This window comes from Melozone crissalis, unplaced genomic scaffold (assembly GCF_028551555.1).
Source record: "Melozone crissalis strain CALT ecotype California unplaced genomic scaffold, PUWL_Pcris_2 ptg000009l_1, whole genome shotgun sequence".
NCBI lineage: Eukaryota > Metazoa > Chordata > Aves > Passeriformes > Passerellidae > Melozone > Melozone crissalis.
Genome location: NW_026535787.1, coordinates 16,492,194 through 16,516,880, shown reverse-complemented (window position 1 = coordinate 16,516,880; position 24,687 = coordinate 16,492,194). Strand labels below are relative to the sequence as shown.

Genomic DNA, 24,687 nt, shown 5'->3' with positions numbered 1-24,687 from the left:
ATGCTCCGTGTTCCCAGCTGCAGGGTGGCACCTTCCCGATCCCTGGCTCATGAAGAAGTCCCCGGTTTTGGTGGCCAAACCGGGTCTCGCCTCCCACTTCTTCAGCCCCAGTCCCCAGCCCTGCTCCACCGCGGCCCCCCTTTCCCCAATGCCCGGCTCCCCGGTACCTTCACACTTGTGGTTCCTTCACACCACCGTACCCTCGCTCTTCCCTACGGTATGCTCCGGGTGCTCCCCTGGTGCTTCCCCCTCCCAGGTGCTCCCCGCCCCGGTGCTCTTCATCCTCCCGGTGCTCCCCACTGCTGCTGCCGCTACCCGCTGCTCTCCGCCCCTCGGTGCCGCTGCCCCTCGGTCAGACCCCCAGATGCCCCCCTGAACATCCTGCTCACGGCCCCTGATCTGCCCCGGTGCCTCTGGGGTGCGCCCCCAGGACCCCACCAGTGCCCCCCCGGTGCTCCCCCGAGCTCCCCCTGCTGCTCCCCCAGGATCCCCGCGGGTCCCCTCCCGCGACCTCCTCTCACGGTGGCCACCCCCGGATCTCTCCCGTGGGCCCCCGGGTACCTCATCGGTGCCCCCCTGGGGCCCTCGGCGCCCCCAGCCCCCGAAGCCCCTGCCTGTCCCCGGGATGTCCCCGTCCCCCACCTTTCCCCGCCCCGCTGCCCGCCCCTCGGCTCCCCCTCCCCCTCAGAGCGCGGCCCCGCAGCGCGGCCCCGGCGGCGGAGCATGGCGGGCGCGGGGGGCGCGGGAGGAGCGGCCCCGGTGCCGGTGCCCCCCTGGTACCACCGGGACCTGAGCCGGGCGGCGGCCGAGGAGCAGCTGGCGCGGGCCGGGCGGGACGGCAGCTTCCTGGTGCGGGACAGCGAAAGCGTGGCGGGGGCCTACGCGCTCTGCCTGCTGTGAGTGGGGTACAGGCGGGGGGCTGCCGGGGCGACACCCCCGCGGTGCCGGCGGGGCGTGGGGGGACACCCGGGAGCGGCCATCGGGGGTTCCTGGAGGGGGTGCACCGGGAGGGGACCGGCGCGGGGCCGGGGGAGCTGCGGAGGCACGGGCAGGGAGTCGGGGGGAGGACCGGGGGCGACCATGGCAGAGCTGCAGCGGGGAGCTTGAGGGGGCACCGGCGAGAGCTTTGGGGGGATCCCGGGAGAAACGGGGCGGGGGTACCGGGGCAGAGTCGGGCGTAGGAGTGGAAGTGTTTAGGGCGGCACCAGAGGGGCCTCGGGGATGGTCCGGGGAGAGCAGGGGGTCGGGAGGGCAGCCGGGGGTGGCTCCTGGGCCAGCAGAGGAGAGGATCTGGGGGAGCGCCAGAGGCATCGGGGAGAGCGCTGGGGCGTCATGGTGGGGTCACTGCAGGGATCCGGGGGAGCACCGTGCTACGCAGGGCGGGTGTCCAAGGAAGCACTGGCACAGCACCGGGAAGAACAGTGGGAGAGGCACCGGCAGGGGGAGGGGGCGCCAAGGAAGAACAGGCAGGGGGATCACTGGAAGGATCCAGGGGAGCACGCAGGGAGCGTTGGTGGGGATGGGGGAACACTAAGAGGGCAACAGACAGAGAGGGATACAGTGAACACGGGGGTTACCAGTACTGCGCGGGTTACTCGGAATTTGGGCACAGGGAGGCTGAGAGAGCTCCGGTCAGTGGGTGCTGGGGGGGCACGGACACGGGGGGACGTGGGTTTTCAGAGGGACACCGGCACTTCTGGGACGCACGGCACCAGGGGAATGGCACCTGCTGTGGCCTGGGTGTCCCAGGAGACCTGGGAGTCTCTAGGCAGTGGGGGGATATTGGGCTGGCTCCAGGGGGGCTGTGTCACCCACCCCTATTACCATGGGGGTCTATGAGATGGGGGCCTAGCACCTGCCGCACACTTTTGGGGTCCCTGAGCCTACCCATGCCACTGGAGGTCCCCCAGCTCCTGCCCTCATGTCTGGGGGTCCCCAGCCTGGGAAGGGGGGACAGCTTGAATAGTGCCATGGAACTCCATGGCTCCCAGCTTGTGCCAGGTCACAGGTGAGGGCTGACACCCCTGGGGGTCCTGAAGTGCCTTTGCCCAGTGGTACACCCCAGCACCCCACCATACCTGGGGTCTCTGGCACCTCGTTGTGCTGGATGCTCCTGGGGCATGCCACTGGCTCTGCTCAAGGCTGGCTACCTGTGCCAGCACCTGGACCTTGATGTGGTTGTGGGGTGGTGGTGAGGGCACTTGAACTCAAAGCTTTTCTGTGCCCTGAGAGCCTGTGGGAGAGTTGGGAGTGCTCTGTGAGCTGGCCTGCCCTGGCCTGGGGTTGCTGGGTGCTGGTGCCACGTGCATTGCCAGGCATGCAGCCTCCATGGTGGTGTGGTTGTCCTGCCCCGTGGACAGTGGCAAATGCAGTTTCCCAGGCATGTGGGAAACACAGTGTGGCTCTGGGCACTGGCTCCCCACCACAGAGCTGGGCTGGCAAGTAGCACTGGGCACAGTACTGGGAGAGCCTGCAATTCCAGCACCTAATGGTGCCATGTGGCTGGAGAGAGGGCATTGTGTGGTGTGGGTGACAGGGGGCTGCAGACAGCATTGTGGCACGGGCGCCTGGGTAAGGTGGTCTGTCATGGGTGTCTCTCACTGCTTGGTGAGGGGGCCATGGGTGCCACGTGGCTGGCCTGTGGCACTGGCATGGCAAAGCCCATCATGGGGATGCCAGTTTGGGAGGCTGCACTCCAACAAGGGCTACTGGGAGTCCCTGGTGCTGTGATCTCATCAGGCACCCCCACTGCCTGTGAGTGGGTGGACAGGGCTGTGGAGCCATTGGCCTAAAAATAGCTGCAGAATCAGGAGGAGGAAAGGGAACTGCAGCGGGATCCCGGCAGCATCGGCTTCCTTTAACCCTCCCACTGGTGTGCCATGGACTCACCGGGCTGGATGTGGCACACCAGGACATCTCACTGTGCCCTCGCCATGGCACACTGGGGTGTCCCACCGTGGCACACCAGGGTGTCACACTTGTGGCCTCGCTGTTGCATATTGGGAAGTGGTAGCACACAGCAGTGGCACCCCAAGGTGTGCTGACATCGCTGGTTGGTGAGCAGTGCTAGTGGGGACAGTCCTGGTGTGGTGTCCCACAGGAGCGTGGGGGCTTGGAGCTTCCATCCTGGCTCACTGCCAGTTCATGGGGGACACCAGTGCCAGGGTGGTGCCAGTGGGCGCACGGTATCCCCCTTGCCAGGGTGCCCACATCCTGCTCTTGGTGAAGCAGGGTGGTAGGTGCCCCTCTGTGTGCCACAGAGCAGCGGGGATGTGGGGTGCCCGCTGTGCTGGCAGGGTGCTGTGCGTCAGAGCGACAGGGGAGTCCCGCAGCTCCCGCATAAAGGCTCTTTGTAGCCAGCCCGGTGCTCTCTGGCCCCCCCTCCCCGTCGCTGCTCACCAAAATACCAGCGACAGACAGACAGACAGCAGTGCGGGGCTGGGCAGCCAGGGGGCCCTGCAGGCCCTCTCCACAGCACCACCCCCTGTGCCGGGTGTCCCTCCAGCCCCTGCCAGTTATCCACAGAGAACCCCTTGGTGTCCCCCACAGCTGAGGTTCCTCCTGAGGGTCCTTGCCCCTCCAATCTGAAGTTCCACATACTGGTGCTGTGCTGGGGCTCTTCTTGCACTCACATCACACCTCCAGTGGTGTTCCTGCTGTGGAGACCCCAATTGTGAGTTAGGACTTCCCACAGAGACCCCTTATGCTGCCCTCGTTTGGGGGTGTCTTTTTGTGCCCCCCCATCCTACCAGCTGGGATTCTCCCACAGACTCATTGGAGTCTGGAAAGCCCTGGTCCCTTCCCCCACCCTAGCAGGGTTTTCCATACAGCCCCCCCATAGTGGAGTCCCATTCAGCCCCCCCTACCACTTGGAGAGTTCTCCATGGCCCCACCATCACAATGACCCTGACTGGGCACTGGGACACTTGGCAGGACCCCAACGATGCTGGGGCAGGTCGTACCTCCAGAGGAGGCAGGAGAAATGGGGTACCTGGCACTGCAGGGGACATGGTGGCACCAGGGAACCTGGTGCTGTGGGGTGCTGGCACGGCAGAACTGTAGGGTGACACCACGGGACCTGACAGAGGGGGATAGGACATGGGAGCACGGCACCCTGTCCGGGGTGTCCCCAGGGTGTCCAGGGACACAGCACAGCATGGGGGGATGGATGCTGCCTTGTCCCAGTCCTCCAGCCCTGCATTGAGCTGCCACTGGGGCAGGGGACACAGCAGCTGAGTGGCCCCAGTGTGGTGACAGCAGCCTCAGTGCTCACGGTGACCTCTGTGGCCAGAGGCCAGCCAGGAGTCCCGGTCCCTGCGGACAGCCCTGGAGTGGGGAGGTCTGGCAGTGCTGAGGCTCCCTGTCTCCTGGAGTCCCTGAAATGGGGAGAGCTTCCAGTCCTGCTCCTTGCACTCACTGATGTTTTCACCCCATCTCTTAGCACTGCCCATCACCCCCTGCCCTGGGATCGTGTCCTTGGTTCCTGTCAGCTTCCACAGGAAAATAAATTGTTTCCTGGTGTCCTGGCTGCCAGCTCCTGCCTGCTCCTGCCAGCTCCTGCCTGTGCCGTGGGCTGGGGACAGTGCCTCTGGCACAGACAGGCAGTGCAGCAGGGCAGCAGCACTGCCAAGGACATAGTGCTGTCAATTGTGGGGTCGGAGCACGCAGGGGAGTCACTCTCGGGCTCCCAGCACCCACCCTGCAGGCATTTTCCCGTGGCTTTTCCACGGGTTCCCTGTCAGTTCACTGCATTCCATGGGGAATGGTGGTATTGGAGCTCCTCGCTGTCGCTGCTGGTGAAGTTGGGTCTGACTAGATGAGTACAGGGCATCCCTTTGGGGCTGGCAGGGGCTGTGCAGGTAGGTGGGGGGACACCAGCCACCCCCCAGCACCCCCTGATGCCCTCCCTGCTGCCACAGGTTCCAGAAACACGTGCACACCTACCGCATCCTGCCGGACGAGGAGGATTTCCTGGCCGTGCAGGTGGGCAGCGCGGGCATGGGACACCCCTGGCTCGTGGGCACTGGGGCTCTCTGGCTCAGCAGTGCTCAGTGCTGGCCTCGTGGTCTGGCTTTACCTGTCCCTGTGGCTGTGCTGGGCTCAGCCCTGGCGCCGTGCCACGCGCCTGCCCGGCTGTGCCGGATGGCTTGGCTGTGCCTGTCTTGGCCGGCTGTGGCACTGGGTATTTTTAGAGCAACAGAACCCTCTTTGTGCTGGCCAGGCTGGCAGGAAAAGCTGCCTCTGGGAGGGAGGAGGCTGAGGGACGGCTGCTGCCTGCACCCTGTGTGCCCAGCTACCCGCCCTGCAGGCCTCATTGCAACGGGCCCTGGTCCCCACCGTGGGGCTGTGGGGTCAGCCCCTCATCCTGCATGGGGGTCCCTGCATGGGGGGGGGGGTTCCTGCACAGTGACATCTCTGCATGGAAGGATCCCTTCATGGGGGTCCCTGCATGGGGGTCCCTTCATGGGAACATCCCTGCACATTGGCATCTCAGCATGGGAGGATCCCTTCATGGGGGTCCCTGCATGGGGGTCCCTTCATGGGAACATCCCTGCACATTGGCATCTCAGCATGGGAGGATCCCTTCATGGGGGTCCCTGCATGGAGGTCCCTGCATGGGGGTCCCTTCATGGGAACATCCCTGTGTGGTGGCACCTCCGCACGAGGGGATCATTGTATGGTGTTATCCCTGCCTGGGGTCCCTGCATGGTGGTATCCCTGCCTGGGGAGATTCCTGTCTCTGCATGGTGGCATCCCTGGATGGTGGCATTCCCTGTTTGGTGTTGTCTCCACCTGGGGGGTGTGCAGTGATGGTGGCTGCAGGTGCTGATGGTGCCGGTGTCCCGATGTCCCCACAGACGTCACAGGGCGTGCAGGTGCGGCGCTTCAAGACGCTCAGCGAGCTGATTGCCCTGTACCTGCAGCCCAACCAGGGGCTGGTCTGCACCCTGCTCTTCCCTGTCGAGAGGGAGAAGGAGAAGGAGACCGTGGAGGACAGGGACTATTCGGGTATGGCAGGGTGACGTGGGTGGGTGAAGGGGGTCCTGGGACTCTGGGGTGGGGGTAACTGGCCCCCTCATGCCCCACTGCAGATGGAGAGGATGAGAAGCCGCCGTTGCCGCCACGCTCCGGCTCCACCAGTTGCTCTGGCACCTCAGCGGGGCTCAGCCCCACTGGCCTGGGACCATCTGTGCCAGAGAGGCCAGTGGAGAGGTGAGGGTCTGCTTGTCCCCCTGTCTGTCCCCTGTCTGTGCCCTGCTCCTCCCTGCTGGCTCTCACCCCCTGGGTGCTCTCTCTGTAGCACCAATGGGCTCAGCAGCATCTCTCATGAGTACCTGAAGGGCAGCTACAGCCTGGACCTGGAGGCAGTGAAGGGAGGGGCCAACAGCCTCCCCCACCTCAACAAGACTCTCGTCACGTCCTGCAAACGGCTGCACAGGTGAGTGCCAGACGCTGGGACAGACAAACAGACGGAAGGACGTATGTGCCACCCGGTGAGCCGGCTCCTCTTGCCTCTCCAGTGAGGTGGACAAGGTGCTGGCAGGGCTGGAGATCCTCTCCAAGGTGTTTGACCAGCAGAGCTCCCCCATGGTCTCCAAGATCCTGCAACAGGTAAAGGGAATATGGGGACAGAGCAGTGGCAGCCCTCCACCATGAACTGCACCCACAGACCCAAACATGGTACCATCCATAGGTGGTGGGAAAAACTGTGGAGAAACACCTAACCATCCTACCCCATCCCAGACTGCCAGTGGGCGCTGCCACTTGGGGTGGGGGAGGCTCTTGGGTGGGTCTGGGGTTCACATCCCAGTGCTGGAGTGTCCTGCTGGGGGTTCCAGACAGCAGGGCAGAGTGGAGAGCAGGAGCTGGAGAACCTGGTGCTGAAACTCTCTGTGCTGAAAGATTTCCTGTCATCCATCGAGAAGAAGGTAAGGCTGGAGATGCAAGGCTGGATGGCCTGATGGGGGTGTTCTGAGGGGTCTGGGTGAACCAGAGAGACTGTGGGGCTGAGGGCACTGGTGGGACTGGGGCAACTGGCAGAGCTTGCTGGGCTGGTGGAGCTGGGGGACTGGGGATGGGCTTGTGGGATTGAGGCACTAGTGGGACTGGGAAGGGCCAATGGAGCTGGCACTGGTAGGGCTAAGGGGGCTGATGGGACCTTGTGGACTGTGAGGGCTGGTGGGGACTGGAAGATTGGTGGGACTGGATGGGTTGTTGGAGCTGGGGGACTGGTGGGCTCTCAGCTGACCCTGCTGGGGCTCTGGCAGGCACTGAAGGCCCTGCAGGAGATGAGCTCAGCCACCCCAGCCACCCCTCCTCAACCCCTCTCCCGCAAGGCCAAGAGCATCCCAGTGCAGACCTTCGAGGTGAGCCCAACCCTACCCCCTGCCCTGCCCCCTTTTGGGGGGATTTCGGCATCAGCTGAGTACCTCCAGTGTGACACTGAGGGCACACACCCCTAGGTGTCTCTGGGGGAGGCCAGATGCCAGACGGGGTGCTGGGGTGTCCCCTGTGTCCTCCCTCATCCCAGTGTCCCCTGGCAGGTGAAGCTGGATATCACCCTGGGGGACCTGACCAAGATTGGGAAGTCACAGAAGTACACACTGAGTGTGGATGTGGAGGGGGGTAAACTAGTGGTGCTGAAGAAGCAGAAGGACTCCCAGGAGGACTGGAACACCTTCACCCATGACAAGAGTGAGTGGGGAGGTGTCTGGGAGGGCCCCAGCACCCTTTGTGCTGGGCAGCATCCCTGTGAGGCTCAGTGGTGAGCTGGAAGCTGGGAGATTCCTCATGTTGGGGGTGTTCCCATCTTGGGGGGTCCCCCAAAGCATGCACTGGGGGGGTTCCAGCACCCAGCTAGCAGCCAGCACTCTCCCAGCTCTTCCCTCTCCTCCTCAGTTCGGCAGCTGATCAAGTCACAGCGGGTACAGAACAAGCTGGGCATCGTTTTTGAGAAGGAAAAGGATAAAACGCAACGGAAAGACTTTGTTTTTGTCAGTGCTCGGGTGGGTAACGCTCACCTGGGGGCGGGTGTGAGACAAGGGGTCCCTTGTAGGGATGGGGTGGGGCAGGATTTAACCCCTGGGCCCTGGTAGGGCTCAGGGACAGGCGCTGGGTACCGGTGCCTGATGGCTGTGTGATGTCCGTGGGGTGATCCCCATGCCCAGAAGGTGCCAGCTGTGGCTGAGCCAAAGCAGGGGGGTGGGAGAGGGTTGTAGGGAGCCCCTCTACCCCCACTCACTGCCCCCTTCTGCAGAAACGTGAGGCCTTCTGTCAGCTTCTGCAGCTGATGAAGAACAAGCACTCTCACCAGGACGAGCCTGACATGATCTCTGTCTTCATCGGCACCTGGAACATGGGTGAGCAAGGCCAGGGGCAGCCCTTGGTGGGGTGTCAGGGCCCTGGGGTCGCCCCCTAACCGTGCTGTCCCCCCTGCAGGCAGCGTTCCCCCCCCCAAGAACATCACTTCATGGATCACCTCCAAGGGCTTGGGCAAGACCCTGGACGAGGTGACGATGGCCATACCACACGACATCTACGTCTTTGGCACCCAGGAGAATTCCCTGGGAGACAAGGAGTGGGTGGACTTCCTGCGCTCCGTCCTCAAGGACTTCACCGAGGTTGAGTACCGCCCGGTAAGCACCAGGGGACCTTGGGGCTGTAGGGTGCAGGCACTGGTGGGTGGTGGAGGTGTGTGATGCTCAGTGTCCCGGGGGTGGCTGTGCTCTGGCTCTGTGACACCGGCTGTTCTGAGGTGCTCTCGTGGTGCTGGGTGGCTGTGGGTGCTCCGGGTCTGGTGACATAAGGTATTTTGGGGTGGTCTCCTGGTGCTGGGTAGCTGTGGATGCTGATTGATGGTGGTGGGATTCCATGGGCAACAGCCCTTGGTGAAGCAGCAATGAGCATTCCCTGTGGACACACCAGAGGGGCCCCCGTGGCCCCAGGGGGCCCCAGGGCCTGCTGGCAGGGGGCTGAGGGTGCTGGCACCCACAGGTGGCCATGCAGTCCCTGTGGAACATCAAGGTGGTGGTGCTGGTGAAGCCAGAGCACGAGAACCGCATCAGCCACGTCAGCACCTCCAGCGTCAAGACAGGGATCGCCAACACCCTGGGTAGGGCCACAGCAGGGCACAGAGGGACACGGGCTGTGCACTGCACAGGGGGGCTCCTGGGCTGTCTGCATTGGGGGGGGAGTCCTGTTGTTGCATGTGTGGCATGAGGAGGAGTCTCAGCATGTGTACCTTGCATGATGAGGAGCCTGGTGTGTGGGCATTGCATGGGGAGGGGTCCCAGGGTTGCACGTGGAGGGGTCTTGTTGGTGCTTGGGGAGGGATCCCAGAGCACAGGTGTTTCACGAGGAGGGATCTGTGTGCAGTGCACAGGGAAGGTTCTGGGAATGTTTGTGTTGCATGTGGAGGCCTGGATAGGTGTGCTTTGCATGAGAGGGACTCTGGGGGGTGTTTCATGAGGAGGCCTCTCAGCGTGGGGACTGTGCCAGGTGGGGACTGTGCCCCATCACCGTGACCTGGGGCTGGCTGGGTGTCCATCCCCGAGACAGAATCAGGGGTTGCCTGATCCCATCCCTTGTCCCCAATTCCTCACAGGGAACAAGGGCGCTGTGGGTGTCTCCTTCATGTTCAATGGCACCTCCTTTGGCTTTGTCAACTGCCACCTCACCTCTGGCAATGAGAAGACTGCACGGTGAGCACCCCCACCCTGGGCTGGGCTGGGACAGGCCCTGTCCTTGTATCTGTGACACCCTGTCCCTGTATCCCCTGCTTCAGGAGGAACCAGAACTACCTGGACATCCTGCGCCTGCTCTCACTGGGGGATAAGCAGCTGAGCTCCTTTGACATTTCGCTTCGCTTCACTCACCTCTTCTGGTTTGGGGACCTCAATTACCGCCTAGACATGGACATCCAGGTCAGGGGAAGGGGTGGCTGGGGGTGGCAAGGCAGCTGGGAGTGTCAGGGTCCCCCTCCCAGCCCAGTGCCAACGCCTTGCTCCCCACAGGAGATCCTCAACTACATCAGCCGCAAGGAGCTGGAGCCGCTGCTGAAGGTGGATCAGCTCAATCTGGAGAAGGAGAAGCACAAGGTGTTCCTGCGCTTTGGTGAGAACTGGGGGGCTCCAAGAGGGTCTGGTGCTGCAGCCCCTGCTGTGGGGACTGTCGTGACCCACTGCTGTCCCTGCAGGTGAGGAGGAGATCACCTTCCCCCCAACCTACCGCTATGAGCGGGGCTCCCGGGACACCTATGTCTGGCACAAGCAGAAGCCCACAGGGGTAGGTGCTGGGTAGGGGGAGTTGGGGGAGTGGAGGACACCCCAATCTGAACCCCCACCCACTCCCCACCCCTGCCAGGTGCGTACCAACGTGCCGTCCTGGTGTGACCGCATCCTCTGGAAGTCCTACCCCGAGACTCATGTCAACTGCAACGCTTATGGTGAGCACTGTAACCACCCCCAGCACTCTGTTCTGGGGACGGTCCCCTCCCCTCCACTCTAACTTCTTCTCCATTCCCACTGGCTGCAGGGTGCACAGATGACATTGTCACCAGTGACCACTCACCCGTCTTCGGCTCCTTTGAAGTGGGAGTGACATCGCAGTTCGTTTCCAAAAAAGGTGCCTATGCCCTAGGGGATCCCTTGCTGTCCCCTGCCCCTCCATGGTCCAACCTCTCCCTCTAAATGGAGAGGCCCCAGGGAGATTCCAATGTCTTGCCTCTCCATGGAGGGCTCTCCAAGTCCTCAGAGCAGGCGTACATCGAGTTTGAGAGCATAGAAGCCATCGTGAAGACCTCCAGTCGCACCAAGTTTTTCATCGAGTTCTATTCTACCTGCCTGGAAGGTGAGGACTGGAATGGCAGTGGGGGGTCCCAGAGGGCTTGAGACAGGTCCCAGGAAGCTCATAGCATCCTGGGAGGCTAAAAGATTGATGCCATGTCCTGCTACCACCACAGAGTTCAAGAAGAGCTTCGAGAATGACAGCCAGAGCAGTGACAACATCAACTTCCTCAAGGTGCAGTGGTCATCCCGGCAGCTGCCCACGGTGAGGAGGGGCTGGGGGCTGGCAGGGTGGGTGCTGGGGGAAGCTGCAGACAGGGAGACCCGTGCTCAGTGCCAGCACCCTCTTCCCTCTGGCACAGCTGAAGCCCATCCTCTCTGAGATTGAGTACCTGCAGGACCAGCACCTCTTGCTCACTGTCAAATCCCTTGATGGCTACGAGTCCTATGGTGAGTGTCCACTCCAGCACCACACTAGCCCCGGGGGTCTGTGGGTTGCAGATCCCCAACCTCTCCCACTGTCACCCCCAGGGGAGTGTGTCATTGCCCTGAAGTCCATGATTGGCAGCACAGCCCAGCAGTTCCTCACCTACCTGTCCCACCGCGGTGAGGAGACCGGCAATATCCGTGGCTCCATGAAGGTCTGGGTGCCCACGGAGCGCCTGGGCACCCGTGAGAGGCTCTATGGTGAGCACCCCTCACCCAGGGGGGCACCCTGGGGAGAGGACTCCGCCACTGAGCCCCTGTTCCCTGGCAGAGTGGATCAGCATCGATAAGGATGAGACGACAGCCAGCAAAGGGAAGGTGCTGCTAGGTGCCAGGGCCACCCAGGACAATGCCAAGTATGAGGGACAGGGCTTGGCAGAGTGGGGGGCACCTGGGGGTCGGGAGGTCTGAGGGATTTACCTGAGCACAGCTATTGCTTAGAGTATCCCTCTAGGCTGGTGTGTGGGATGCAACCGGGGACAGTCCTGATGCCAGTTTTGTGCCACACAGGGCAGGGATGGGGCTCTGAGCCTCCAAATGTGGCTCTGGCTGTGTTTTGGTGGCTGAACCTCATCCTAGAGGGCAGAGCCCCATGCTGGGGATCTGAGCCCTGATCTGGGCTGCTGAGACCCATCCCATGGGGTCTGAACCTTGTCCTGGGTGATCTGAGCCCTCTCCTGGGGGTCTGAACCCCGCTGGGGACATTCAAGCCCCGTGGGCCACCCAACCCCTCCTGTTGCCAGGTCTGTGGGGCGGAAGCCCACGGGTGCTGAGCCCCCCACCACCCTCCTGGCCAAGCTGCCGGAGGAGCCCGACAAGAGCAGCACCACAGCAGCGCCGCGTCCCCCCGCCCCGCACCGCAGCGCCCCCAGGGACGAGGCCACCCCGAGCCGGTGAGGGAGCGTGGGCAGGGCTAGGGAGGCGGGGTTCCTGTGGAGGTGCCACGCTCAACCCTGTCCCCACAGGTCCAAGGTGGAGGCAGTGCCGGAGCTCTCAGGGGGTCCCCTGAAGAACAGCTTCAACAACCCAGCGTACTACGTGCTGGAGGGGGTCCCCCACCAGCTGCTGGTGCCGGGGGACCCCGGCAAGCCCCCCAAGGCCAAGGTGCAGGTGGCAGTGCCGGAGCGCTGCCAGTGCCCCTCGGCATGCTGCGGTGGCGAGAGCGATGAGGAGGAGGAGCTGGGCACCCTGAACCTGCCCCCGCCGGATTTCCCCCCGCCGCCGCTGCCCCGGGAGCTGGAGCTCCCCCAAAACACCTTCTTGGGCACCCCCAAGGAGCTGCTGGCATCCAGCGGGTGTGAGGACCCCAAATCCCACCCTGCTGCCTTCGGAGAGGCTCCCCTGCCCAAGCTGCACCCCCGGCCACCCCCAGCCGCCAGGGCTGGATTTGGGATGGAGGGGGCTGGCGGGATGCCCGTTCCCGGGGCACTGCCCGCTCCTGGGGCGCTGCCCATTCCCGGGGCACTGCCCGCTCCTGGGGCACTGCCCGCTCCTGGGGCGCTGCCCATTCCCGGGGCACTGCCTGCTCCTGGGGCACTGCCCGCTCCTGGGGCACTGCCCGCTCCTGGGGGCCTGTCGGGAGGGCTGCTGGATGACCGCTCCTGCTCGGTGCTGCAGATGGCCAAGACACTGAGTGAGGTGGACTACGGGGGTGGGAAGGGGAGGGTGGTCCCCCCACCACCGCTGCTGGCCAAGGGGGCCTTGCCTCCCCGCTGCCTGCACCCTGACTATGGCCGCCCCCTTGCCTTCCCTCCCCACTCCATCCAGGAGAGCATCCAGGAGGACCTGGCTGAGGAGGTGGGTGATGCAGGGTGGGTGGGGGTCCTCGGCGCCTCGGCTGGGGCTCCCTTTGGGGTGCCCAATGGTGCTGAGGCTGTTGGGGCGCAGGCGCTGGGCCGCGGCGTGGGCACCGTGCCCGGCGTGGGCGAGTGGCTGCGGGCGCTGGGGCTGGAGCGGTACGAGGAGGGGCTGGTGCGCAACGGCTGGGACGACCTGGAGTTCCTCAGGTGAGCAGCCCCCCAGGATGGTGGGCAGGGACCCCCACCCACTCCCACCCCCAGCCTGGCCAGCCCCAGTGAGTGCATGACTTCCCCAGGGGGTCACAGTGATGCCTGGGTTCTGGGGAGGTCTCTTGGGGTGCTGCCCTTGATGGTCCCTGCTATCCCTGGGTGTTCCCCACTGCCTTCTGCAGGTCTCCACTTCCCCTGGGAATCCCCACTGTCCCCGGAGGGCCCCCAAAGGTTCTGTGCTGCCCTTAGGGGTCCCCACTGCTCCCCTGTGCCCTTTGCCTCTTGGGATCCCCAGTGCCCCCTGAGGGTAACAAAACCCCACGGTAGGGACAGGATGGAGCCTGGGTGTGCACCCAGCAGCCTGAGTGGGGGCTCTTGCACTCCCACGTGGGGTGGGGTGCCCCTCAGGGTGAGAGAGCCCCATATTTGTGTTTCATTCCCAGTGACATCACAGAGGAGGACCTGGAGGAGGCTGGAGTGCTGGAGCCCGGCCACAAGCGCGTCCTTCTGGAGAGCCTCCAGCTCCGCAAGTAGCTGCCACCGCACATCCAGCGTCCCGTGCTTCCCGTGGCCCGGCATCCCAGATCCTGCAGCCCCGCGTCTCACACCTTGCAGTAGTGTGTCCTGTGGCCCAGCATCCTGCATCCCACAGATGGACATCCTGGACCCCATGGCTGTGCATTCTGTATCCTGCTGCCACGTGTCCTGGAGCCTGTGGCCCTGCATCCTGCAGCTGAGCATCCCAGATCCTGCGGCCACACATCCCAGATCCCTCAGATCCTGCGGCCGTGTGTCCGCAGCCCGGCATCCTGTGACCCCATATCCTGGGTCCCATGGATGTGCATCCCAGATCCTGCAGCTGTGCATCCTGCAGCTGAGGATCCTTCATCCCACAGCCCCACACCCTGTATCCATGCATCCCACCATCACCAGCAGCAAGTGGGAACCCCATGAGCTCCACAGCCCACCCCACCCTGCGTGCAGGGTAATGGGGCAGGAAGGGGGAGTGGGGGACAGGGGGGTGGTGGGTCCTGGTCAGATAATTTCACATGAGGATACCCACGGGGTGTCCTCACATTTAAGTTATTTTTTTATTTATTGGGAGAAGGGATGGGGGAAGAGGTGTTTGGGGGTAACCTGGCTCCCTGGTCGGGACCCTGGCTCCCCCCATGAGCCCTCACAGCTAGGAGGAGGCTCTGAGCAAAGTCATGTCTCGACCCAAGTGCCTTCATGATGCCTGGGATGGGATACCTCAGCCAGCCCCCACACACAACACTAGGCCCAGCTCAGGGTCCCTGTCCCCAACTCTAAGGATCCTGTCCCCACCCTGAAGGTCCCATCCCCACTCTGAAGGTTCCTGTCTCCACCCTGGGCATCCCTGTTCCCACCCCAAGGCACCTGTCCCCCTCAGGGTCCCTGTCCCCAAGATGGATGTCCCATTCCCACCCTGGAAGATCCCCATCCCCACCCAGGAGGTGCCTGTCACCATCCCTGGGGGCCCCCTCCCCTTGCTGTAGGTCCCTCTCCCAGCTCCAGAGCATCCTGTCCCCACCCTGGACCTCATATCTGCACACCAGGGGCTCTACCCCCACTCTGATCCCTATCCCTGCTCTGGATGTGCTGTCCCCACCCCTGGGGGTTCCTGTCCTCACCCCATGGGTCCCTGTCCCCATCTCCGGGGGTTCCATCTCCAACCCAGGTGTCCCTGTTACCATTCCTGGGGGTCCCATCCCCGCTATGGTGGTCCCTGTTCCCACCTTGGGGGTGCTGTTCCCACCCTGGGGGTGCTGTCCTCATTCCCAGGGGTCCCACCCCACCCTGAGGGTCCACCCCACCCAGAGGTTCCATTCCCAGGGGTCCTGTTGTTCCCATTGTGGGGATTCCGTCCCTGCCCCCGGAGTCCCTGTCCCCTCTCTGGGAGTGCCTGTCCCCGTGCTGGGAGTCCATCCCCAGCCTGGGAATCCTGTCAGAGCAGAGCCAGCTCAGTGCCTTCCCCCAGAGCCCATCCCACACCAGCAGTGCCTGCGGGGCAGATCCCCCATCCCAGCCCGTTTGCCCATTGGCACTGGCTGGGTCTGTCCCCACGGGGGTCTGTGTCACCCTTGGGGACAGCAGGGCTGGCAGCCGGCTCTCCTTGTGGGTGCTCAGCCCCAGCCTCGCCAAGTGTCCTTCCAGGAGGGTCCCCAGGGTGGGAGCCCCAGGGCAGGGCTGCTCCCATTGTGCTTTCCCCTCTGGGATGCTCCCTCCAGGCTCTCCCTGTCCTCGGAGGGGTGGGGGTGATGCTACCCCAGACCCCCCACCCCTCACTCCGGCTGAGATGAAGGATGGGCCAGGTGCCCCTGGCGTACCCCAACCTCCCCCCTCTGTTACTGGGGGGGTGAACTCCCCCCACTAAACCCCAGCTCCTGTGTTTGGAGGTGTTTGTAAACCTGGAGTGGTTTTTATCATGTTCATGCAATGGGTGTGCTGGAGCTCTCAGTGTGGGGAGGGGGGCAAGGTGGGGACCCAGAGGGACGAGCTGTGTCCCAGCATAATCTGTGACCCCTCCAAGCTGGCTGTACTGGCCCCAGCAAGGTGGGGACCAGCTCCCTTGTCCCCTTCTTGCCCATTTGGGCACCTCAGACCTCCCCCAACAGCCTGGCATGCTCCTTGTCACCTTCCCAATGCCCCCAAGAGCTTCTTCATCATCACCCCCCAAAGGGCCCCTAGAGGCCAGGGGGGCTGTGTGGGGCACCCCTCTCCTCACCCCACTTGGGGGGGCTTCCCATGGGGTGCCCCTTCAGCGTCCTACAGCTGCTGGGAGTCTTGGAGTGGGGGCACCCAAAATAATCCCTGAGGTGCTGGGGGTCCGTGGCATCACCTGGGGGGTTCTGGTGGGTTTCAGAGGGTCCAGGGGTGGGGACTGTGCAGCCCCCCTACCCCTGCAACCCCTGGTGGGAGTGGGGTGCAACAGGGGCTGAGGGCCAGCAGCACTGTCAATAAATTAAGTTTAATTTGGATTAGTGGCATTTGCAAACATGGGTAATAAATTACAGAATGGTTAAAAAAAAAAAAAACAAACCAAAAAAACGAAAGAAAAGTGGGGAACCCACCTCGGGGGAGCTGGGAGGGATACAGGGGGGACAGGGATCCATGGATGGGCTGCCAGCATCCTCACCATGCCTTGAAACCCACCAGCACAGCAGCAGGGTGTAGTGGGTGAGTGGGCACCACCAGCACCACCCCTGCTTCGGGAACCTTGAGGAGGTCATGGGAGTGTGCGGGGTGTCCCACTGCCAGCTTCAGTGGGAGCACCCACTCTGCTGCTGACAAGGGGTCCTGGCTGCTCCCAGACATCCCACTGGCTGTGCCAGGGCTCCATCCCACATCACCCTCCCGAGGGGAGCACCTCACCCCGGCAGTTCTGGCTCCCTGTCCCCCCTGGCAGCGCCTGCAGCGATGCAGGAGAGCGCTGAACCTCCCAGCCCCGCATTTACTGCCCACAGCCTTCGGGGCTGGGGTGGGTGACCGCTTCCCTGCCGGGGTTATCCATGCCAGCAGGCGGGATCTGGGTGGGATCAGCTCCTCCCCGCACCAAGGGGCGTTTCCCTAGCGGGGTGCCCGGCGCTGCCCACCCCGGTGAGCCCAGAGCCCCCCATAAAGTGCATCCTGCCCCCAGCCCGGCGGCACCGACCATCGAGGGGGCTCTGCTGGAGCACCCGCAGCGCTGTGGGAGCCCCACATCTGCCCCCACCCGCAGGCTCTGCCAGGGCCGCGCTGGCTGAGCACGGGGCTGGTGTCCCCGCCCGGCGCCCCCGCGGTCCCGCAGCACCCACGGGTGTCGCCGGGAGCTGTCCCCACTCACGCAGGGTCCGGGAGGGGCAGGGCCGGTCCCGCTCCCTGTCCCCGCTCGCTGGAGCGGCGCGGTGGCTCCGTGCTGGGGGCGGTGGGTGCAGGGGGCAGGGCGGGGGCCGAGGGGGTTCGGGGGGCAGGCGGATCCGGCGGCTCGGCGATCAGAAGAGGTTTGTCTTGATGCCGTTCGGTTTCCGATGGAAGGAGGAGAGGACGCCGGAGAAGGGTCCCGGCACAGCCTCGGTGGGCTGCCAGGCCTTCAGCAGCTCGGCCGTGTTGGGGGCTCCGCTGCCGCCCCCCACCCCCGCCCAGAGCGGCGCCTTGAGGGGCTGGGGGGCATGGCCGGGTCCCAGGGGCGCCCCCGCGCCGGGGCTGGGGCTCAGGCTGCCGCCGGGGCTGCCCAGGGCGGCGGCGGGCAGCGAGGCCGTGCTGTCGGGGGTCGGGCTGCAGTTGGACTCCTTGGATTCGTCGTCTTCGGAGGAGGAGCGTGGCTCCGACTTCTTCCCGCTGCTGCCGGTGCCGCTGGCACCCTTGGCGTTGGCGGCGCGCTCCTGCTTGCGGAATTTGGCTCGACGGTTCTGGAACCACACCTGGAGGGGGATGGAGGGGATGGGAGCACCCCTTGCCGCGGTCCCTGGGGCTTCGGGGAGCCTGTGGGTGCAGGCAGCCCTCCCATGCTCGGGGGTGGGGTTCACAACCCTGCATTCCCTCGGGGAAAATGTCTTCCACATCGCCAGAGGGATCCATATATCCGCAATAATGTAGATTTGTGAGGCTGGCGCCAGGCGCAGCTGGCGTGCGCTCCGGTGTTGGCAGGGGAGGGACATGGGGAGGGGACATCACCACACCGCACCCACACCTGCCCCTGTGCGGCCAGAGCCCACAGCCCACGGCCCCGGCTGGTGACCCCCCCTGGTGCCAACAGGGGGGTCCACACTTCCCACATCCCCCTGGAGGGAGGGGCCAGGACCCCCACTCCTACGGGTCCCTGCATTCCTATGGGGACAGATGTTCTGTGCTCCCCGAGGGGCTCTGAAGCCACACAGTGGGGCATTCACTGACACGGGGGGATTCCACGCAGAGGACCCCACAAAGATGGGTCTGCATTGGCACGTGTGTGCGCAGAGTGTGTCTGCACTCACAGAGGGGGATCTGCACCTACAGGGGGACTCTGTGTCTGTCCCGACTCCCCCAGGAGAAATCTGCACTGACACAGGGGACACTGCACCCACAAGGGCCACTCTCTGTCCTCCGGGACTCTCACCAACCCCAAGGTGTTTGGGACAGCCCTAAACCATTGATGACAGTGACGGCGCTGTGGCACCAATGCCCACACTCTGCTGGGGGTCAGGCTGTGCCCCCGAGCTCCAGCAGAGCAAGGTGGTAGCAGCGTGTCCAGCAGGGTGTCCCCGACTGCGGCAGTGCCGAGGCCGAGTCCCTGCCTGCCGCCCTGCCAATGCAGGGAGCAGAGCAGCACCATCCCACGGTCGGGGTCCCTGCTCCAGTGGGATTGGAGTCTCTCACGCCCATCCCCATCCTCATCCTCATCCCCATCCCCAGCCCCAGCCCCAGCCCCCTCCCCTCCCCGGGGCTGACCTGCACCCGCGCCTCGGTGAGGTCGATCTTGAGCGCCAGCTCCTCGCGGGTGTAGATGTCGGGGTAGTGAGTCTCGGCAAAGACCCGCTCCAGCTCCTTCAGCTGCGAGCTGGTGAACGTCGTGCGGATCCGCCGCTGCTTCCGCTTCTCGTTGATCCCCGACGGGTCCGAGAAGAATTTGTAGGGAACTGGGGAAGAAACGGGGAGTCAATAGAGGCGGGAGGGCTGTGGTGGGCACTGGGGGGACACCTGGGCAGGGGGCATCAGGCACGGATGGAGCGAGAAGGGATGGAGCGAGAAGGGATGGACCAGGCAGGAGACACTGGGCAGGGATGGATCAGACAGGGATGAACCGGGCAAGGATGAACCGGGAAGGAATGGACGGGAAGGAATGGACTCGGTAGGGGACACTGGCCAGGGATAAATGAGCCGGGAAGGATGAGCTGGGTAGGGATGAACAGGGAAGGGAAGGATTGGGCAAGGATCGCATAGGAAGAAATAGACGGGGAATACATAAACGGGCAGGGGGATGCAGTGGGCAGAGAAATCGGCAAAGGATGAACCAGGAAGGACAAACTGGGCTGTGGTGAACCGAGAAGGGGCAGAGCGGGCAGGATGACTCAGGGCATGGACCGGGCACGGTGAACTGGGCACGATGAACCGGGCACGATGAACAGGGCACGATGAACCGGGCACGATGAACCGGGCAGGACCCGCGGGCAGGGCGGGAAGGGCGAGGGCAGGGCTGGATCGCTGCCCCCGCTGCACCCCCGGTCCCGTTTGTTCGTTCATTCGTTCGGGGGGACGCGGGGCCCCGGGGCGGGAGCAGGGCTGGCGGGGCAGTGCGGGGCCGGTGCCAGCCGGCAGCTCCTTCGTTATCGGCGGAACCACACTCAGCGCCTCCGCGGTGCAACGAATGCGGAGCGGGGAGGGGGTTTGCAGAGGCGAGGACCCTCCCCAGCCCCGCTCTGGGGCCGCCACAGCCCCGGGGACCCCCGCGGACCCGCGGCCGTGCTTGGGAGGGCTCATCCCCAGCGGCGGAGGCGAGCGGGGAGAGCCGGGACGGGCGGCGGGAGGGACCGAGCCGGGCAGGGCCAGCCCGGGCTTCGAGCACCGGCAGCACCGGGAACCGGTGGGACCGAGCGCCAACAGTGCCGGGAATGCACAGCACCGGGAATCGATGTCATGGGGAGCTGACGGCACCGAGGACTGACAGCAGCCGCTACAGACGGCACCGAGCATGAAATGCCGAGCACCGGCGGCAACGGGGACAGGCAGCACCGGGCACCAGCGGCAGCGTGCACTGGCGGTACCGAGAACCGACAGCACCGGGAACTCGCAGGAACGGACACCGGCGGCACCGGGAACAGACAGTTCCCGGGACCGGCGGCATTGGGCACTAACGGTGTTGGGCACTGGGATCACCGGGAACCGATGATATCGGTCGCCAGCAGTGCCGGGTACCGATGCTTACGAATCCTGACAGTGCCGGGCACCAGCGGCACCGGGAACGGGCGGGAACTGGCACTGCCGGCACCGGGAACCGATAGTATAAACGGTGGATGGTATCGGCGCCGACAGCACCGAGCGCTGCCGGTACTGGGCAACAACGGGAGCGGGAATCGGCGGGATCGGGCACGGGCGCTACCGGGAACCGGCGGTAACAGGCACCGTCGGCATCGAGTTCTGACAGCGCAGGGCAGCGGCGGCTCCGGGAGCCCCCAGCACCGGCGCCGACGGCATCGAACACTGACGGTACAGGAGACCGACGGCTCCGGCAAGCGATGGCACCGAGCCCCGACATCCCCGGCAGCCGCCGGTCCGAGCCCCGGTGGCCCCGGTCCCCGCCAGGTCCGATCCCGGCCAGCCCCGACGGCGCGGCCGCTCCCTGACGCCCGTCCCGGGGCTGCCCCCGGTGGCTCCCGGCGGGTCCCCGTCCCTTACCTGCCGAGTAGGGCGAGGGCTGGTGGTCGCGGAGGGCGCCCAGGGCGCAGCTGGCGGAGGCGAGGGGGGCGCAGGCGGGCGCAGGCCCGAAGCCCCCCCGCATGGGGCTGTACTGGAAGGAGCCCGCCTGGCTGCAGGGGCTGAACTCGTAGCTCGCCTCCATGGCGGCCACGCAGGACTCGTAGGAGTTGAGGTAGGAGTAGTCCATGGCGAGCCCGGTGCGGCCCCGGCTGCCGCCCGCCCGTCCCCGCCGCCTCCTGCCCGCCGGGCCCCCGCCCGCCCCCGCCACCGCCGCCGCCCCGGCCCGTTAATATACCGGCGGGGGGAGCGCGGACAAAGGCTGCGCTCGCCGGGGGCTTTTGCATGACAATATCTCCCGGGGACGGCGGGAGCGGGCGGAGCCGACACCCCCCTCCCCTCAGCCCCCCGCCCCCCTTAACCCTTCGTGGGCGCAGCACCCCCCGCCTCGGAGCGGCTCCGGCGGCCGCTGCTGGGGCTGGGGGCGGGCGGGGGCACAGCGGCCCCTGGGCACCCCCGGAGCAGCGCTCGGCGGGCCTGCCCTGGGACCAGCGCTTGGACCTTCCCCCCGTGTCCCATCCTCCTGTGTCATCCCTGTCCCCAGCGCCATCGCCATCCTATCCCCATCCTATCCCCATCCCATCCCATCCCATCCCATCCCATCCCATACCATCCCATACCATACCATACCATCTCATCCCGGTCCTTGGTCTTGTCCCTGTGCCCATCCCTATCCCATCCTGTGTGCGTCTCCATCCTGATCCCCATCTCCCTCCTTGTCGCCATGCCATGCCATGCCATGCCATGCCATGCCATGCCATGCCTGTGGGGCTGAGCATCCCAGGGGCAGGAGGGCAAACAACGGCACCACGCCCTGTCCCCGGGTGCCCTCCGCCGTCCCTGGGTGCAGGGGGAGCCGGCGGCTTTGGAGGGGCCCTCAGCCCCACCCCTCTCTCCTCGGGGGGCTCTGGCCTTTGCAACCCCCCTCCCCAGTTTTCAGCCGGATGAATTTCAAAGCCCCCCATCCCCCCGGCCCCCTGCCGGGACCGAGGCAAAGGCTCTCGCCCCTTTCAGCGGCACCGGAGGGGCGGGTGGGGAGGGGGGATGCGGGAGGATTTGGCGGGATTTGGGACATTTTCAAGACAAACACTTTCACTAAAGAGGATTTAAAAGTCTAATTGTGCCCAATGAAGGGCTTTGGGTCCCCCAGGGGAGCGGGGGGGTGGGGGAAGAACGGACTCTGGCCGAGTCCTGTGGGATCGCTCCGAATCTGTCCTGCCCCATGTCCTGCCCAGTATCCAGCCCCGCATCCTGTCCCACCTTCTCCCCGATATTCTTGTCCCATCTCCTGTCCTAACCCGTGTCCTTCCCCCTTTCCTGCCGCGCATCCCGCCCTGTCTCTTGCCCTGTGTTTTGCCCCATATCCGATCTTGTGTCCTGCCCCACGTTTTGCCCCATCTCCCGCTCTGTCTCCTGGCCCGTGCCCTGCCCCATGCCCGTCCTGCGCTCTGCCCCCATCTCAGGCCACAAAGGGTCCCGCTCCCTGCTGGATTCCGTTCCCCGGGAACAGCCCCGCTTCCCCCGCGGTCCCTCTCGGTCTCCGCTCCCCCGGCCGAGCCCCCGGCCCCGGTGGGTGCCGGCGGGGCCCCCCCGCGCCCTGCCCAGCTGCGCGGCCGGAGCGGGCAGCTTGCTAAACAAGTTAATTCGATCAGGGCGTGGGGCTGGCGCGGAGCGAGGCCCCACTGTCGGGCTGCTGGAGCTGTGAAAAGTTAATTCAATTAAGTTTTCCCTCTAAACTAATTAGGCAGCAATCTGCCACGCAAGGAGCTGCTGGTGCTACCCAGAGACGGGCAGAGCCGGGAGGGCGAGGAGGAGGAGGAGGAGGAGGAGGCAGATGCAGGGGGAGAGCAGAGGCGGTGGAACACGGAGGGGATGGGGCGCAGCCGGGGGTAGAGCCCGCGGCTCCCGTGGGATGGGGGTGATCCCTGCGGATCCCTGCGGGCTGTGGGGGACGCAGGGACACGGGTGCTGGCAGTGTCCCCGGTGCTGCCCAGCGCGGGTGGGTAAAGGCTGGCGCCCCCTGCTCCCGAAGGGGCAGCACTGGCAGAGGGAAGGGCCGAGCACAGTGGCGGGGATGGGGACAGGGACCCCCATCCCTCCATCCCATCGTGTGCTGGGAGCTGCCTGTGGGCCTGGAGACGTGTCCGTGTGCCTGGTGGGTCGGGGTCCCTCCAGAGCTGGTCAGGGGGGCTGATGGGACCCTCTCCAATGGGATCCTTTATGATAGAACGGCTCCAAAGGGACTGTCCTGAAGGGACCCCTGTCTGATGGGGGACTCCTTCCAATGGCACCCCTCTGATGGGTGGACCCCCTCCAATGGATCCTGTGCCGATGGGACCCTCTCTGAAGGGACCCCCCCTACAAGATCCCCTCTGGTCACACCCCTAACTCCCCCAGCTCTAGCCCCAGCTCGGTTGGGATGACAGCACCCACCTCATCACTGCCCCCCACACTCTCCAGCCTTCATTGCCCCATGGAGTGCCCCAGATGATGTGTTGGGAGATCCTGGTGGCTCCCCCAGCCCCACAGCTGCCCCCAGCGGTGCTGGAGGCCTCTGCCCTCTGCTACTCTGTTCTGGGGACAAAGCTGGGGTGCTCCAGGGTGTCCTGAGCCCCCACCCTGTGCCCTGCCTAGATTGGGTGCCAGCATGATGTTCAGATGTAGGGAACTGAATGGGTCTGGCACAGCCAAAGAGGATTCTTCTCCCAGATCCCGTGTTTCCAGGCACTTTTGCTGGCAGTGGAAGCCCATTTACTGTATTGGCACCAAGAAAAGCACCTCAAGGGCTGTGGAGGGCCCATGTGGCTCCTGCCTGTGGGGCTGCGATCCATGGGGCTGGCACAGCTTGGCATGGTGGAGGGTGGCACAGTGTGTACTGGCACAGCCTGGAATAGGGTGATGTGACTTGGCATGGCACAGTGTCACCTGGCACAGCATGACATGGCACAGTGTGACTGATGGCACAGCACGGTGTGACAGGATGTGACACAGCACAGCAGGGCAGGGCAGACCTGAGGGCACAGCCAGAGAACAGCTGTGCCCAGAGGTGCACACCATGCACAGGTACATGTTACACCTCTGTGCTGCCATGCACACACATGCAGAGCTCACTGCACACCTGTGTGCACCTCTGGAACTGGATCTGACCTTAGGAGGATCCAGCAGAGCCTGGTGACACTCCCAAACCCTCCAGGGACGGGATCCTGCTCCAGCCCCTGGCATTAAGCCAGGAAAAAAAGCCACTGGGATAAGAAGGGGGCTCAAGGAATCCCCCACCAACTCCTTGTATCCCTGGAAGACAGGAACCAGCTCTAGAACCAAACTCTCCAGGGGACATCAGGGTAGGGGTAACAGTGGGATGGGGATCCTATCTGCATCCCAAGGACAGTGGCCTGGGGCTCATTAATCCTTGGGAGGGTTCAAGTTCCATATGTATTTCACATTCTACTCTTTGAAACCCTGTCTGGGGTGGCCACAGCAGTGACCATGTCTGCTGTTCCACCACGAGCAGCTCCCTGAAGGAGCCCCCATGGGACATGGGGACAACTTGGACAGCTCAGTTCCACTTGCGATATTAAATATTTCCTGGAAGAAGGCAAGGAGAAAAAGATTCAGCCAGGGGTTTGCACCCAGCCTGGCTGGGCTGGGGAGATGTGACAGTGGGTCCCAGCTCCCAGTGGTATTCCCCACTCTTGGTGACATTCCTGGCTCCTGGTGCTGAGCAGGAAACCCAGGAGTACCCTGGGATGCGGATGGTGATGTCAACAGCTGCTCCTTGTGAGGACACAGGGTTGGATGCACATAGCACGTTTATTGCCACAAAGAAATGGGGACAATACAGAGCAAGTGCCTGGTGGCTTTTATCCTCACTCAGTTCCCATTCCTCACCTTGCCAGCCCAGCTGACCCAGCAAGCCCCCTCCCATGGGAATGCCAAATTCATCCCGGCCCCTGCATGGT

General features: G+C 64.5%; 2 protein-coding genes across 2 annotated transcripts; one reads left to right on the top strand and one right to left on the bottom strand.

The window, feature by feature from the left end:
- On the top strand, nucleotides 1–14,522 carry INPPL1 (inositol polyphosphate phosphatase like 1). The gene is made up of 29 exons (XM_054270234.1): nucleotides 1–163; nucleotides 257–896; nucleotides 4,920–4,983; nucleotides 5,859–6,009; nucleotides 6,093–6,213; nucleotides 6,302–6,439; nucleotides 6,522–6,612; nucleotides 6,840–6,929; nucleotides 7,269–7,367; nucleotides 7,545–7,695; nucleotides 7,900–8,006; nucleotides 8,258–8,360; nucleotides 8,440–8,636; nucleotides 8,995–9,112; nucleotides 9,605–9,701; nucleotides 9,785–9,923; nucleotides 10,014–10,113; nucleotides 10,196–10,284; nucleotides 10,363–10,444; nucleotides 10,534–10,623; nucleotides 10,735–10,848; nucleotides 10,961–11,049; nucleotides 11,147–11,234; nucleotides 11,316–11,471; nucleotides 11,542–11,626; nucleotides 12,014–12,163; nucleotides 12,236–13,067; nucleotides 13,158–13,276; nucleotides 13,723–14,522. The coding sequence occupies exons 1-29, from the start codon at nucleotides 1–3 to the stop codon at nucleotides 13,811–13,813; spliced, it is 4,554 nt and encodes a 1,517-aa protein (XP_054126209.1). The 3' UTR covers nucleotides 13,814–14,522.
- Nucleotides 14,523–17,271: 2,749 nt separating this feature from the next.
- Nucleotides 17,272–20,858, bottom strand: PHOX2A (paired like homeobox 2A). The gene is made up of 3 exons (XM_054270412.1): nucleotides 20,651–20,858; nucleotides 18,707–18,894; nucleotides 17,272–17,700 (listed from the first exon to the last, which is right to left on the bottom strand). Exons 1-3 carry the CDS (start codon nucleotides 20,856–20,858, stop codon nucleotides 17,272–17,274), a joined length of 825 nt encoding a protein of 274 aa, XP_054126387.1.
- Between the last annotated feature and the right edge of the window lie 3,829 nt (nucleotides 20,859–24,687).